Below are 17,635 nucleotides of genomic sequence, written 5' to 3' on the forward strand. Positions count from 1 at the left end.
GTTTTTTAAAGGTAATTTCGGAAGGTTTTAAGGTAAGACACAGTTTATACTGTTTTTACTGTCAAATGATTAAGTCAAGAAAGTCCTTCCATGTTTTTTAAGGCTATGGCCTATGTTCTAAATTCTAGTTTTGTATTTAGGCCAGATAAGTATTGAAGCTGTAATCTGAAGGATTTTGATGTAGATAACTTTCAGTCTTTAACATTTCACAACCAACATTAATTTTAAATTCTTGAATTAAGGTTGGTTTGTTTGTTTTTCAGTGTTCAATACTGAGGTTTTGAATTAACCTTTAAAAATAATGTTTGGCCAGTCTTTTGATTAGAACTAAGAATGCATATCTCAAACCCACATAATTCCTATCTCATAAACTATGTTTAGAGGCATTTAATTTTTGAAGGTGGGGTTTTTCACAGTGGAGCTCCTTTATGCCAAGTCTTAATAAATCTTTTCAGTGAATTCTGGTTTTAGCGATAGGCTGGTTTAAGAAGCAGAAGATGAACAGACAGGATTTGTAGCAAAGATCTGTGCTGGCTGTGTTAGCAGTATTGTGTCCGGATGTACTGGGAAATCTATGTAGTTGTGTATGTAACTTGTTTCTGGCCTGCTCAGCCTCCCACACTACAGTGTCATCTCTCCTCGAAGCCTTTCCTGATCTTTTTTTAGGAGAGTTGACCACTCTCTCATGGTGATCTACTGTCCTTAAAAACACTGATCAGACCATGTCTGACATTTCATTCCAGTTATTTGTTTACAAGTTGTTTTCCTCAAGACTGTAAGTCCCTTTAGGGCAGAAGTCATTGTGATGACTCAGGACAGAATAGGTTTTTTTTTTGGCGGGGGGGTTGGGTTTGGGGAGTCTTTATGTTGTATCTAAATATTGATAAAATAATATTTCAAACCTACTTCATTTTTTACTCATCTGTAGCATTTTGGAACTTCTGTTTCGGTTGTGCATGTGCATTAGTGTATTGTGTGGTGATGTAAAATGTCCATCCTCTTTGTTTTTCGTACGTTTCTACACTTATTTCACTGTCTTCATTTCTCCAGAAGGGCATTGGTAATGCCAGTCACAAGGGGTTGAGGACTAAGATTGTGAATTTAAAGCCAACAAGTAAGTGCCGGATGCCCCTTCCCTGACTTCGCCCCTTTAGGTTGCCTTTATACTGCCTCCCACCGCTCCTCGGTGACACTTTATAAGGGTTTGAAGAGTTGCAGGAGGAGCTTGACATTTTCCTTCATGATCCGATGTGGGGATCTGAGCTAAGTGTGGCTTACAGGTTCCTTATTCTTGTATAGTGTTGTTCTCTCTCTCTCTCTTTTTTTTTTTTTTAGGAGCTTGAATGCCATCTGTTATTAGGTCTGTTATCTCTGCTTTCATCACCTGGTGCAGTAATTTGGGGAATATGGGTTTGAGCATGAGCAGTGATTAAGTTTTTGCATTGCTGCCATGGATGCTTTACTTACTGAAACGGAAGTACTGAGTAGCTTTATGCCATAAACATTAAAGCTGGGGAGGGGGAAGGGGAAGCTGGGACAAAGTGAGAGAGTGGTGTGGACATATATACACTACCAAAGGTAAAATAGATAGCTAGTGGGAAGCAGCTGCATAGCACAGGGAGATCAGCTCGGTGCTTTGTGTCCACCTAGAGGGGTGGGAGGGAGATGCAAGAGGGAGGGGATATGGGGATATATGTATACGTATGGCTGATTCACTTTGTTATATAGCAGAAACTGACACACCATTGTAAAGCAATTATACTCCAATAAAGATGTTAAAAAAAACACCCCAGGGCTCCCCTGGTGGTGCAGTGGTTGAGAGTCCGCCTGCCTATACAGGGGACATGGGTTTGTGCCCCGGTCTGGGAAGATCCCACATGCCGCGGAGCGGCTGGGCCCGTGAGCCACGGCCACTGAGCCTGTGCATCCGGAGCCTGTGCTCCGCAACGGGAGAGGCCACAGCAGTGAGAGGCCCACGTACCACAAACAAAACAAAACAAACAAAAAAAACACCCCAAAACATTAAAGCCTTGGAGCTACTAGAATTCAGGAGATGTGTGGTGACCTAAATGGGAAGGTAATCCAAAAAAGGGGATATATGTATACGTATAGCAGAGCCACTTCGCTGTATGGTAAAAACTAACGCAGCATTGTAAAGCAACTATACTTCAACACAAATTTTAAAAATAAAAAAGTAAATAAATAGAGTGTGGGGAAAAAAGAAAAGAAATATATAGAATTCAGGGGAGCCTACTGTAGCAAGACAGCCAACCACCTGAGTTCTTTTAAGGGTCAGTACTGAGGTGGAGTTAACTGATGTGCGAGTGCTTTGACTTGTGAGTATTTTGATGTACACTTGATTTAGATTGTGAAAAGTAAGTTGGCACCGTATAAATCTCCCACTGTCATAAAAGGTATATCTGCTTGCAAAAGATGTAATTAAATCATAAAATTAAATGCTTCTGGTAGTTTGCCTCCAGAAGGTATTTCCATTACTATAAGAAGACATCTTGCTTATGTGGATTATTTATTTTTTATATTCTTTGTCCAGTATGATGACTTGAAAATAGTTGTCATTAGTTGTACCAACAGTGCTGTACGAATGGAAGAAAAAGTTGCCTTAGAATTCTCCATTCCAACATGTTTTCATCTTTACATCTTCCACAGTTCTGAATCATACATAAATTTCACATCATTATAATTATAGTGTAGATACTTTTTTGTGCAAGAAGAGTTTTGATATTAAATAACCCTCAAACTTTGAGGGGATTTAAACTTTGTGTTCTGTCCTTATCTTAGCTTCCTCTCCAACCCAAAACTCTGGAAATGCATGCTGGTAACATCAGGACCTTAGTAGAGGCTCTCTTTGCTTATACTTTGATTCACGCTTTGAATTCTGTCTTTTTGGACAGTTGATTCTTACCATTCTTCTCTTATTTTAATGTTTTTTTCTAGGTGTCATCGTTCTAGTTAACATTTAAATTCTTAGTAATTGCTGAAATCTTAGTAGCTAAAATTGGCGCTTGAATTGTAATGATCTTGTGTTTTGAGTCAATTCTAGCATTTCGGGTAAAATTTTCCAACCCAGACTAGCTGCTTCTTTCACTTAACCCAACATCTTTGTTTCACTTTGCTTTCTTCTTTTAAAATGAGAATATTTCAGGAGAGTTACTTAGTGTGACCATTAGAGGATGCTTGCTTTCTTGGGAGGAGCTGACATATGAGGAATGACATTGAACGGAGCAGAGACAAACTTGGGCTAAATTTTTGTTTTTCTGTGTAATTAAGTAGTTAAAAAGCCTTTGGAGGCCATGCTGAGTAACAGCTCCAAGCATTTTGTAGAAAAACAGTAAACTGAGCTTTCCTTTCTAATATTCTGAAACAATATTCAAATTGATGGGGCTCTCTTAAGTGAGAATTGATGTCTGTAGTGCATTTACTCATTTTTTTGTTTTTGTTTTTGTTTGTATATCTACCAGTCTTCTCTTACCCTCTGCCCCAGCATTGGGTTGGGTTTGCTTTTATTAGGAAGCTTTCCAGCAGGACTACCCAGAGCTTAGGGTTCAGATAGGTCTTCAGAATGTCTGTTAATAGGACTGAATTTGTGTGAAGTGAGAGCAGTTAGTATAAGAGATGACAGCAACTTGGCGTGAGGCCTCTCTGGTGGTAGTGGAGGTGGGTGGTAACATATTAAGGAAACAGTGAATGGCCTTTAAAATTAGGTGAGAAGAATGAAGTATTGAAGGAAAGTCTGGCTGTTTATAGAGGCTTTAGAAGAAAAAGAAATTAAAGGAAAAAGAAATAAACAATTGGAGTCCAAGTTGCCAGATTATTGGTGCTTCTATAATGTGTAATGATATTCTAAGGCTAACTTGTACAAATGACTTTAGCTTTGAGAACCAGAGGGGGAACGATTGCTTTGTATGTAGAAACATAATTTAATTAATAAATACCTATTTTGTAGGTAGTCCTGTTTCTATCAGTGTGTGTGTGTGTGTGCGTGTGTGTGTGTGTGTGCGCGCGCGCACGCGCGTATGTGTTTACATATATGCTTATATTACAGGGGTGGGTACTTTTCTGCTTTTGAATGACCATTATAATTGGCTTCTTGACATGTTGACAGACAGGGCTTTCTAGTATGTATGGGTGGGATGTTTTTCCTCAGCTCTAATAATGTTCAGTGCAGTTAGCACTGTGGGATTTGGGAAAGATGATTTGCTCATGAAGATCCATAAACCACACTGAACATTGATTCAACGAGTATAGCCATTATTGTACAAAATATGCCTTTTTTCGTGTAGGTTTTTCAGTGTTATGAATTCACAGGTGTGCATATAATAGTGAATTATATAAAACAAACTAGCTTTTGGTTCAATACTTTGTAATATATAATAATTTTAGCTAAAAAAATAGTTTAGTAACATTCTTTACTGGATTAGATCAAATGTAAAAACGAGCACAGAATCAGGGTTTTGTAGCTGATTTATAAATAACTGCTGAAAGCCTCGGGCTTAAAATTAAATTTGGTTTAACAGGACTGAATTTTATGTGACACTTGTAAGTAACAACTTAGAGAGATGTTTATTAAAGATGGTTAATAAGCCCACTGAGACATATTTGACCATTATTTAGAGGAGATGAAATGTGAATTTACATTGAAAATGGGAAAGATAAAATCTTGGAAATAGAACATTTGAGTATGTCCCATTCTACATATAAGGCAGTCTTCGTTTTTCATCCTTGGATTAAAATTGCATATTTCTATTTTAATAACTTACATCTTTATCCCTGTCTCCTCAGTGGTCTCATGTTATTATCAGTTTATCTGGTCACACTGAGCATCATTGTTCCCATCTGTTCCTATTAATACGTCCTCCTTTAATTTCTTATTACGTGTGATTGAAATGATGTAAAAACCAATATTTTCACTCTCCTTTTCTTTCAAACTCTGTTGTCCTGATTTCTTTTCTTCCTCTCCTTCTCTTCAGTCTAGCCACAAAGGGTGATGAAATCCGCAGTAGTCACAAAATAAATTGGTACTCATTGAGCAGTGTTCTTTTTCTTTCACAGTGCTAGGCATCAGTGACTAATCAGAAGGGATTGTATAGAGAAGCAGTGTGTGAGTGTCTAATGGTGGTCCTTACGGCTTGGTCCCTTCATAAGTATAGCATGTTCATTTTCAGTATAAATTTGCTCCAAAAGTTTCCTTTTTACCTTTCACATTTTTATTCCTTCAGCATGTTTCCCTGTTCCTGAGTCCTTGTTTCCTTTCCTTTTCGTCCCACAGATACACCTTCTTTAAGATATCTCCTTCAGTTTTATTATTTATTCTGTCAAATTTCAGTTTGTTTTAGAGGGTAATAATATTGATAACTGCACCTATAATGGGTATTGATTTGTAGTATATGTTTTTATTCTGTGGTCTATAGATTTAAGGAGTTACTTTGAAATAGCAATTCTGTTTGCAAAAGGATTTTTTAAAAAGATGGTATAACAAGTATAAAAGTTCTATTCTGCTAGTCTTGTTTTTTTAAAAAATAATCATTATGTGGTTGAATTTCCTTTCTTTCATCTTTGACCAGATATAATGAGGGACTTTTATGTTATTTCCTACTTTGTTTTTAGTGTGGTATATTTTTCAATTAAAGAAAAAAACAGACTGTTGCTAGGTCTGCCACTCTTTAATGAATCATTGGATTGGAAAATAACTCATTATATCATCAGGCAGGATATGTTCCTTTATTTGCATGTAGATAGTTGGAGATGAATAATTTATCAAATGTTATTAGTACAGGCTCATATTGCTGAAGTCTCAGCAGGATATAATGAAATTTGTCTCAGGCTAGTATGAAAATAGCATGCCTTTGCGTAGTCATTATTGAACTTTTGGCATCTCTCAGAGAACTATTATGTTATCATGCCAATCTTGCTCACCTCTTCATTAACTGGACTTGTGATTGAAGAGTTCAACTTATCTTGAAAATCTGTGAAATCTGGTATGCCAAATGCTTGAGTCTAACTGTGTTTCTCCATCAGAGCAAGAATTTTCAGAATGAATGAAGTACTTAATGTTTCTTATTAAAGCGATTAGTACAAAAAAGGCCATGACTGATGGTTTTATTACTTCTGGTCCTGAAAAGCTGTCTGTACAGGAGATGTTTAAGCAGTATATCTTTCTGAAATGAGGGGTGATGAAACATACATATAATTGCTTAGAATCTTATATCTGTACTAATTACGTATTTGAAGTTATTTTAAATAATTGCTTTTAAAAAGTGGGCTCTGATTAGCTTGTGGCACGACTGCCTGAGAAGGTCAACAGATCTCCCCACAAGCAACAACAAAGCTGGACACATGGTCAGAAACAAGCCATTCTTGCTTTCTGGAAAGTGAGTAAAAGCAGTCAGCAAACGAGAAGTGTTTATTTGTGCAAACAACTGAGCTTTGGGTCAGAACAGTGTGAGTCTGTGGTGTTTGTGCCTGGTGCTCCTGCCGTTTTCCTTCCTCAGCTCTGTGGGCAAGGTTGTTCAACCAGGGCAGGGCAGGCTGTAAAAACCAGCAGCTTCACTGCCGCTCCCAAGAAGGCTCAGTTGACTGGGAGGACTGTTTGGGAAAGTGAAGATGTTTATGGCGCGTGACGGGGGGCGGGGGGTTAGGGGATGGGGTGTCTCTGGCTCTACGCACCTGAAGTTGTAGGCCTGTTTGGCAGGAGTGGTAGACAGACAGACTAGCCATGGATTTAGTAGAGACTTCCGGGAGGTGAGACAGAGAGAGGATGCTTGATGAGTCTTCGCAAACTGTAAATTGATTGGACGTTGTGCACAGGCACAACAGGGAGCAGAGTGGGCCCAAGCTGCCTACACTTATCTGTTGGCTGGAGCTTGTATGCACATCGTGAGAAGGTGGGAGAGGACCCAAGAAAGCCCAGGAGAAAGTAAAAGGTGGGGCAGGCTTGAAAATGGCCCTAAGTTTGAATGCTCTCGTCTCATACACAGATCAATCAGCACATCGTTAGGAATCTTACTGGTTTAAGGTGTTTGAGCATATACGTGACCAGTCCTTGACTTAGCTTTGCTATGCAGATACAGAATTGACTGCTGGGAAGTGACGCTTTGGAGGGAAGAAAGCCAAAAAAGCTAAGAAAGGAGATTAATGACCATTCGTTGTGGAGACATAAACTTCATAGACTACACTTCGGGTGATTAATATGAATTGAGAGTTGCTACAATATATTAGCTAAAATTTCTAGTATTTAACAAAATATTATGATACATACAAAGAAACCACGTATAACCACGTTCAAGCGGGAAAAAAGCAGTCAGTATCGACTGTCGTTGAGCGGCCAGAAGTGTTGGATTTAGCAAAGACTTGAAAGAACTAAGTGAAACGATGTGAAAAGCATTTAAGAAAAGGATGGTGACGGTGACTTGAATACAGAATCACAAAATGATAGGAATTATAAAAGAGAACCAATAGGAAATCTGGAGTTGAAAAGTACAGTAGCTGAAATGAAAACATTCATTAGAGGGGCTCAACTGCAGATTTGAGATGGCCGAAGAAAAAAATCTGTGGATAGACCAAGGGAAATGATCTGATTTGGATAGAAGAAAAGAGGAAAAATGAAAAGGGCCTCAGAGACCATTGGGACAACATCTGGCACACCAAAAAATGTGTCATGGGAATCACAAAAGAAAAGGATACAGTGAAAAACAGCAACAGCAACAACAGTAGTTTTAAACCGTACTGGATGAAAACTTCGCAAATTTTATGAAAACCATTACTTTCGGATCCAAAAAGCTAAATGAATTCCATGTAGAGAAGTCCCAGATATCCATACCTATACACATCGTAGTCATTGTAGAAAGAGAGGGCAAATCTTGACAGCATAAGAGAAAAATGACATACTGTGTACCAGAGAACAACAAGATTAATAGTCGACTTCTCACCAGAAGCACTAGAGGTCAAAGACAGTGGAGTGATATATTCAGTGCTCAAGGAACAAAACTGTCAACTAAGAATTCTGTTGATATATCCAGCAAAAGTATCCTTCACAAATGAAGCGAAATAAAGACATTTCCAAATAAAAAATTTTTTGCTAGCAGACTTGATTTACAAGAAATACTGAAGACAATTTTTCAGGCAGAAAGTGGTACCAAATGGAAATCCCCAGGAGGAAATGAAGAGTGCTGGAAGTGGTAATTATGTGGGTAAATATATAGTACTTTATAAATATATTTTTTTCACATTTTTCTTTAAAAAAACATACAACTGTATAAAACAACAATTGTAGCACTGTATTTTAGGGTTTATACAACTGTATATGTTAATATGTGTGATGGCAGTGGCACAAAGGAGAAAGAAGGAAAAGAAATGATTCTGGGACAGTTGACTATCCATGTGCAAAAATAAACTTAGACCTTTATTATACACAAAAAGTAACACAGTGTATCCTAGACCTAATTATAAGAGTGAAAACGATAAAACTTGTGGAAGAACGAAATTGAGCTATTTGTAATGAGGTGGATAGACCTAGAGTCTGTCATACAGAGTGAAGTAAGTCAGAAAGAAAAAGACAAATACCGTATGCTAACACACACATATGGAATTTAAGAAGAAAAAAAAAATGTCATGAAGAACCTAGGGGTAAGACAGGAATAAAGACGCAGACCTACTGGAGAACGGACTTGAGGATATGGGGAGGGGGAAGGGTGAGCTGTGACAGGGCGAGAGAGAGTCATGGACATATACACACTAACAAACGTAAGGTAGATAGCTAGTGGGAAGCAGCCGCATAGCACGGGATATTGGCTCGGTGCTTTGTGACAGCCTGGAGGGGTGGGATAGGGAGGGTGGGAGGGAGGGAGACGCAAGAGGGAAGACATATGGGAACATATGTATATGTATAACTGATTCACTTTGTTATAAAGCAGAAACTAACACACCATTGTAAAGCAATTATACCCCAATAAAGACGTTAAAAAAAAAAAAACTTGTGGAAGAAAATGTAGGAGAAATCTTTGTGCTCTTGGGCTAGGCAGAGATATGACACCCAGAGCATGAGCTGTAAAATAAAATATTGATAAGTTGAACTTCATTATATTAAAAAAAACTTTAATTTTCAAAAGATGCCATTGTAAAAGTGAAACTATAAGCTACAGACTGAGAGAAAATATTTAAAAATTATATATCTCATAAAGGTCACATAACCAGAATATGAAAAGAATTCTTATAATTCAATAAGACAAATGCTATAACTAAAATATTGACAAAATACTGGAATAGACATTTATATTAGTGAGGGTTCTTCAGAGAAAGAGAACCAATAGGGGTGGGTGGGGGTGTGTGTGTGTGTGTGTGTGTGTGTGTGTGTGTGTGTGTGTATCATAAGGTATTGGCTCCCACCATTAAGGAGGCTGAAAATTCCCAATGTCTGTAGTCGGCAAGGTGAAGACTGTAGAGAGCTGATGTGTAGTTCCAGTCCAGGTCCAAAGGTCTGCGAATCAGGAGAGTTGTTGGTGTAAGTTACAGCTGGCAACTGGGCAGGTGCGAGACCCAAGAAGAGCTGATATTTCAGTCTTGAGTCTGAAGACTGGAAAAGACCAGTTACTCAGCTCAGTAGTCAGACAGGAGGGGTTAATTCCCTCTTACTCAGCATTTTTGTTCTATTCAGGTCTTTGATTAATTGGATAATGCCCACCAGTGTTAGAGAGAGCAGTGTGCTTTACTCAGTCTACTGATTGAAATGTCAGTCTCATCCAGAAATACCCTCACAGACACACCCAAAATAATGTTTGGCTAAATGTCTGGGCACCCTGTGGCCCAGGCAAGTTGACGCGTAAAAATTAACCATGACAACATTTTACCAAATGGGAATACAATTGGCTAATCACACGAAAAGGTGCTCAATATCGTTAGTCATTATGGAATGCATATTATTCATTCAAAGCACAATAATATACCACTGCATGCCCACTAGAATAGCTGTTGTCAGAAGTTACAGTATGAGTGAGGTCTTGGTGATATGGAGAAACTCAAACCCTCATACATTGCTGGTGGGATATAAAATGGGAGCACTTCTTTGGAAAAGCTATTTCTTATAAAAGTGAATATAAATTTATGACATAACCCACAATTCTTTTCCTAGGAATCTGTCTAAGAGAGGTGAACACATATGTCCGCATGAAGATCTGTATTCAGATATTCATGGAAGCATTATTATAAAAGGTGTTAATTGGGAACAGTCCAAATGTTCATCAGCTGGTTGATAGATTAGCAAAATGTAATATATTTGGTATGGGAGCATGGATAGACTATAAATAAGCTTGAGAGAGTTTTGGGGGTGATGGAAATGTTCTAAAAATGGGTTGTGATGATTGTACAACTGTATAAGTTTATTTAAAATCATTGAATTGGGTACTTACAATGGGTGAGTTTTACAGGATGTACTTCAGTAAAGTTATAAAAAATAATATGTATATAGAGGAAATGATAAATATGGAAAATAATATTTAGTGAATATCAAGGAGATGGGAATTATTCTATTCTTCCAACTTTTCTGTAACTACAATTAATTCAACATTTTAATGGGTCTTAGAAGTGTTCTGATTCTTTTGTAACGTTTTAAAAAAAATAAGGTTAAAAGCTTTTGTTTGTTCTTAAAAAATCCAACCCTAGAGTGTCTTTTTTTTTTTGCGGTACGCGGGCCTCTCACTGTTGTGGCCTCTCCCGTCGCGGAGCACAGGCTCCGGACGCACAGGCTCAGCGGCCATGGCTCACGGGCCCAGCCGCTCCGCAGCATGTGGGATCTTCCCGGACCAGGACACGAACCCGTGTCCCCTGCATCGGCAGGCGGACTCTCAACCACTGTGCCACCAAGCAAAGCCCCCCTAGAGTGTCATTTTATCTCAACTTTTTAATTCTTTACTTCTTTGATTTACAGTTTGCTTTGAGCAGATGATCTGCTTTTGCACTTGGCCTGCAGGGCCAGTGCCCAAGTGAACCCTTCCTGCTTCATATATTTACATATCTGGTCTATGTTAGGGGCCATTCGTACCTGTGGAATGACACTCTGAGGATATTTCTGTTTCTCTCATCTGTGCAGTATTAATGTGCAGATATTCTAAGCAAAGCACTTTTGACTGTAGGACTTGAACACCGCTGCCTTTCCCTTTGGTAGTATTTCTTAGGTTCAGTGATCATATCTTCTCCAGGTTGTTTTTATTTGTTTTCATAAAAGAAAAAGTTAAATGCAAATATTAACACATTTGTTGAAAGCAGTAAATTAAAGTGAAGTTGTATGACTCATGCTAACGTGTTTTCTATGCTTTATTTGAAGGTCACTCTGTGAGACTGCTGGGTCAGAAAAAGGATAATGGAAAACGGTTGGGGGGAGCACGACTGGATTTGCCAAAGATTAGGAAGAATCCACTGATAGAAATCATTTCCATCAACACTGGGTAAGCTTTTCTCTAACTCATAAAATATTCAATATACTCCATGAATTTTCCTGGCTATATGACACAGAAAAGTAGTTGAACATTTCCTTGGGAAAGAAAAATCAAAAATGAATTTTTAAAAAAATCAGACATGAATATCGTTCCCTCTAAGATGTTCCCTGTATGCAGTTGCATTTATATATGCAGCAAGTGTTTTTTTCTTTGATTAACATTACTCTAACTTCTTTTTGGTAATAAACGTGGATTTTGTTTTCCAGCTCTGCCCTTGGTTAAAATCTTTTCAAGAAGAGTATTACTTCTTCTTTTTTTTTTTTTTTTTTGCGGTACGCGGGCCACTCTGTGGCCTCTCTCGTTGCGGAGCACAGGCTCCGGACGTGCAGGCTTAGTGGCCATGGCTCACGGGCCCAGCCGCTCCACGGCATGTGGGATCTTCCCGGACCGGGGCACGAACCCGTGTCCCCCGCATCGGCAGGCGGACTCTCAACCACTGTGCCGCCAGGGAAGCCCAAGAAGAGTATTTCATTCTGTGAAATGGTTAATACACCCATCATCTTTGACTAGTTTTTTCAATAGCATTATAGTAAATATTGCCCAAGATCCTAACCATATTTTGATTATTAACTATCTGAAATGAATATTTTTAAATGTTACTTTTATGAGCCTTAAACTGAAGATAAACATCGTGACTGAATATGAAGTACTCTTTAATTGCCATGTTGGTCTGAAGTTCTGCCTGATTATAACTCCTGGTATAATCAGTCATACTTGGTTTTATTTGCATTTGTTGAATTTGGTTCTTTTAAATAGTGACTCCATTTGAGAAACTTACTTATTTCCCACTTTATATTGTCATAGTCTGGTAATAAATTTAAATTCAAACCTCATGAAAGTCCCTCCATTCATGCAGCTGCCTCACATTTCCCACAGATTTAAGCCTTCTGCTACTTTTACATTTTTAATCTTCCTTCTCTCTTTTTAAAAATTGTCCTCCTTCTGCCCTTTGCTTTCTTCATGATCTTCCCCACTGAGAACGGGTGAACTTATCTTTCCTGCTCCAGCATCTTTCTACCTCTCTCCAAGCCAGTGCTGTCCTTTCCTCCTGCACTGTTGCAGCTGTGTTGTCACTTGTTGTCTTTTCTCTTGCCTTATCATCCACCTCTGGTTCATCCTCCCCACTGCTGCCAAAGACCAGGGACTGTTGAAGAAGACATTTGGCTTTTCCCTAAAAGCCCTTGGGGACTTTCAGTTGACTTCGTGAACTTGTCCAGGACCAGTGTCTGGCCTTCAGTGTGGAAGATTCATAAACCTGGACTCATCAAGCTCAGAGACTACTAGCGACTAAGTCAGAATTTAACAGTCAGAAGCGTAGCTGTCGCATTGACCGGAGAATCTGATATATTCTCTGGAGCCTGAGCCAAGTTATGGGTGTAAGGCTGTTTGCTGTTGCCTCTGTCTCAGTCACTCTTCACCTTCCTTCACATCCTGCATTGCTGCTGCTGTTGTTTTTGACGCCTGAATTCAAATTCCTATTAAAATTTCAGCATACCTACATTTCCTTTCCTCCATATTTGCCTTATTTTCCTTTGTAACATTTCTCGGTATTGAAATAGACATATGTCCATCTATGTTGTAATTGTCTCCCCTCACTGGCATGTAATAAGCTCCATGAAGGTAGGGAATTGACTTTCTTTTTTATCATTGTATCCTTAGTACACAGAAGTATGTACACAGTAGGGATTTAGTAATTGTTCACTTATGAATGAATAATTGAGTTCTATAATTAGAAAGTTGAATGGGGTCATGTTAATTTCTTGTTGCAGTACAAATTGCCTTGCTACTTGCTCAGTAATACTTGGAGTTTGGCTAAGTGCACTTTCTCCTAAACAATGTCTTTAGAGGGGCAAAGTCTAAATGTTTCTGATAGTCTCATTTTTTAAAAAAAACACAGGACTGATCAACTCCTTTTTGACTGGCACATTCCTTTAAGTATGTTATTATTTTAGGGCCTGTCAAACCCTTTTGTATTAGAATCTGTTATCTTAGGATCAAGGTGACTTTGTAGCTACTTGTGACCTGCTGAGTGTCGATTTTAACTGTTTGTTTTCAAAGATACTTTATATTTTTAGTCTCCGTACTTCTCCATTCTGTCACTCCCCACCTCACACTCCAGTATTCAGTCTCACTGAACTACTTGACATTCTCAGCCTCAAGGTCCTTCTCTCTCTCGACTCCAGGCCTGTCTGTGTGCTGTAAGGATCCCCTGGCGTGTCTTACCATTTCTCCACTTACTCGTGGGTAATGCTGCGGTACGCACTTGTGTGCCCCTTTCTTTGGGTGGCTGCTTGTCCCTCCCCTCCTGACCAGGCTAAATACCTCCATCTTTCCGTTGTGCGTCTACAACATTCCCTGTTTACCTTGATTGTGGCACTTCTCAGGATGCATAATTTATGTTTTCTACTTAGTTATGAGCTTCGTGAGTTCAGAAAGTATTTCAGTCATCACTGTTATTATCTCTGACTTGAGGGTCCAGGACAAAGTGAGCACTCAATAAATGCTGAATCAATGTTGTATTTTCAAGCCACTACTAATTTATTTCGCCGTCTATTTTTCAAAATTTCCCTTAGGTAGCCATTTTAAATAGCATTAAGTTAAAATTTTTCATATATTTATAATTTGAATTTTTCTTCTCTTGGATTTAGTGTTTCTTATAGTGAGGCTATAGACTTTTTTAAAGCTCACTGGGTATTTCCTTTCACTTTCTCATCCTCTCACATCTCTCATATTACAGTATAGCATTGCCTCTTAGTAAATAAATTAGCAAACATTCTTTTGCTGTTGAGAGCATTAATCTGTGCTGTCACTCGTTGCGATAAGAGTCTCTGAACTTCTCTGACGACTAATCATTTTCCTGAATCTGTTGGAGCCTTATCACTTGTTCTCGGATGAAAGTCTCTCCATGAGTGTTTGTCGACAGTATCACTCTTAACATCTTTACCTTGAATTTTATTTTTTTTACCTCCAGTAGAGCTCATTGCTTTTTTTCATTTACATTTAAATGTTTTAAAAGAGTTCTACGGATAATTATTTCTTTCAGGCAAAAATTATCATCAAAATCTTACACTTTTCAAAGTTTTATGGCTTTGAAATTAAATATGGATATATGTTTCATATAAATTTTCTATCCATCAGTTAGGGAAAGGACCCCATTTTCAGCAAGTTTTATTACATGTATTGGTAATTTAGCAAAGTTACTATTAAACTCTACAGAGTTGTTATGCTTTGTTACGTTTCTAACTTAAAATGTAAAAGGAGTATATTAGTTGCTTTAGCCAAGGAAGAAGTTGAAAATTTCATATCATGCTAGATTGTGGATGAGCTGAGACCACTACTTGTTTGATCACATTGTGTATAATAAGAGTACCTTTAGTTCTTTTTTTTTTTTTGCGGTACGCAGGCCTCTCACTGTTGTGGCCTCTCCCGCCGCGGAGCACAGGCTCTGGACGCTCAGGCCCAGCGGCCACGGCCCACGGGCCCAGCCTCTCCACGGCATGTGGGATCCCCCCGGACCGGGGCACGAACCCGTGTCCCCCACATCGGCAGGCGAACCCTCAACCACTGCACCACCAGGGAAGCCCAAGAGTATCTTTAGTTCTTAAATAACATTTATTTTTTCTTTCCATACTCTCAATTTTATGTTCAGTTATTCATCCTTCTTATGTTTGCTGTATTGCATATAAAAATTTGGTCTACTCGGTTCCTTGTCTCAATTTACAACATTCTTTTTTTTTTGAGGTGAGCCTTCTGAGGTTAGCTGCCCCTTGTCCAATATCACTCTTATTTCTAGACTGTCCCTTATGGGGTAAGGACTCCCTGTAGACATGAATAGGCACATGTTTGTCTAGTAGGATGATGAGAGCTGTATGGACATGACTGAAATGCAGGAGAGAATGAAGTTAATCATTGCTAATGTATATTGAGTGCTTAATGTGGGCCAGACAGAATTCTGTGAAATGTGTATTTTTTCCTGTATTTCGTCCTCACAACAGCCTTGTGAGATTTTTCAGTAGATGAGGAAACTAAGTTACAGAGCGGTTAGGTGACTTCACCTTGTCGTGCAGCTAGTAGGGGACTGAGACTGAGGCTTATCTCTTGCGCCCGTCAGACACTTTTGTGGGTTCACAGGAGCAAGGGATCATATCAAGTGTGGGAACAGAACAATCTTTGCATTATAGTGACATTTGAAATGAAATTTCAGCATCTATAGGCCACCCACATTTCTTGCTTATGGTTCCTATAGCAACCAAGCCAGGAAGGAATGAGAGCCTGGGTGGTAGTTTTGGGAAGGAAAAGCAAGGGTGGCAGTACTGTGTAATAGTTAAGAAGATGGGCTTTGGCATTCTCCAGTGGATTTATTTGTAACCATGGATTTGGAAGTTCCAAAGAGTGGTTGGAGATAGAAATACAAGGCTGAAAAGAAGCCTTAGTTGGAGGGGTGAGAGTTGAGGTCAGTGAAGGTGAATGGTCAGTGCTTGTATATAGGAAATAAGAGGAGAGAGAGGAATTATCTATGAAATAAAACAAGTCAGTGGCGAAGGTTTTATGAAAAGAAGTGTCTAACTATCAATTACTTCTGATCCCTTGAGGAGAAGTAATGCCAGGTTAGGTGAATCATTTTCGAAAGAGCCGGAAATTTGCAAACCACGTTAGAAATTAGTAGGCCTTGCTACAGGAGGACTGCTCTTTGGAGGAGTTCTGCTATAAAGTGAGAGATGTGGTCTTTAGAATACAAGAATATTTCTATCTGAGCTTGTTTAGAGGCAGAGGGGTAAGGTTTAGAAATATATTGACAGGAGAAACTGTTTAAACAGGAACAGTTGTGAACATAGTTAGAAAGGTAAGTGTTGGAGAGAAAGACCCCTTCATGCTTCCTCAGACATAAGAGTAAAGGATGTAAGTTTAAGTGTAGAACTTATCAGTTCATTTTTCTTAAAGGTCTTCACTGATTTAATTTAGAGAAAGGTGCTCAGTTCCTCCATGCTGTCAGGCAAAATGGAGGGTGGAGGGTTCAGTGTCCTGTCCCTTTATGTTTTGGTTAATATACTGTGGTCTCTTTTTGATTCCATTGACTTGAGATACAGCCAGTTCTCGATCAGAATCCCCCCTCCTTCCAAGGTTTGTCAGTTTTCTTCTTCTCCGATTTCCTCCCTTTGGTGGTGGTGTTCAGCTGATATTCTACACTACAGATTTTCTATAAACTGGAAGCTCTGTCTAATCTGAGATTCTAATTAAAAATTTGGCCAGAAATAATCTTGTTTCTGGGGTAAATATATGAAATTTGAAGAGTCATGCCAGAGTGTTCCATTTTTTTTCATGAAATTCGTGGAGTGAGGTCATGGTCCTGATGCACAACAGAGTAGGAAATCTGTGGATATTTATGTAGAAAAGTATCAACCAGGTGCCATGGTCAGTATAATAGGGAGTCAATATGTGCATAAAAGGAAGAAGTGAGCTGAGGTTGAAAAGCTCAGGTTTTGTCAGGGGACCCCATTTGTGTGATTGCCTTATTTTTTTTCTAGTAGTAAGAATGGAGTGTGGAGACAGAAGGAAATACAGGGGACAAAAAGTTAAAAATCAGAAAATGGGCCATAAAGAAAATCTCTGCTTCATTTTGCTGTCTCGCTCACTATCAAAGTCATCATCTTGACAATCCCTTGGCAATTTTCATTCTTCCAAAGCCAAGAGTTGGGTGCTACTCAGCAGTTCTGATATAAAGTATATCATATTTTAGATACTACTATCAGATTATCCCTAGTTTGAAGGGGTAATCCTCCCTAGGGCTAAACACATCTTAGAAAATACCATCTGACCCTGTAATATTTTACTGATACTTTCACTTTTAAAATTTATCATCTTTCTTGTTGTTTGCCATCTGCCAGACATAAAATGATGGTATATGGGAACCTTTAAGGGGAATCTAATTTTCTTTGAGATTACATACTTGAATTTATTACAGTTTTTTAAAGTATCTGTTACTTTTCCCCCTGTGACATCTTAGCTTTTGGAAAACAAACTAAGATATTTCAATTTTTTTTCTATAATGTCCGGAATTTATCAGTCCCTATTCCAGGGCTAGATATATAGGTGAATGAATGAATGAAAGAGAAAGAATGCAAATTTCT

At 38.6% G+C, this 17,635-nt stretch overlaps 1 protein-coding gene across 7 annotated transcripts in view; it reads left to right on the forward strand.

Annotated features, from left to right (window-relative positions):
• Positions 1–17,635, forward strand: part of CDKAL1 (CDKAL1 threonylcarbamoyladenosine tRNA methylthiotransferase) — a 652,719-nt gene that overhangs the window by 204,954 nt on the left and 430,130 nt on the right. For all 7 annotated transcript variants that reach the window (XM_033863886.2, XM_019945111.3, XM_033863888.2 and 4 more), the window contains one exon: positions 11,336–11,456. In XM_033863886.2, coding sequence (XP_033719777.1) covers positions 11,336–11,456 — 121 coding nt within the window. The remainder of the gene's footprint in view (positions 1–11,335; positions 11,457–17,635) is intronic.

This window comes from Tursiops truncatus, chromosome 10, assembly GCF_011762595.2.
Source record: "Tursiops truncatus isolate mTurTru1 chromosome 10, mTurTru1.mat.Y, whole genome shotgun sequence".
NCBI classification, from domain to species: Eukaryota; Metazoa; Chordata; class Mammalia; order Artiodactyla; family Delphinidae; genus Tursiops; species Tursiops truncatus.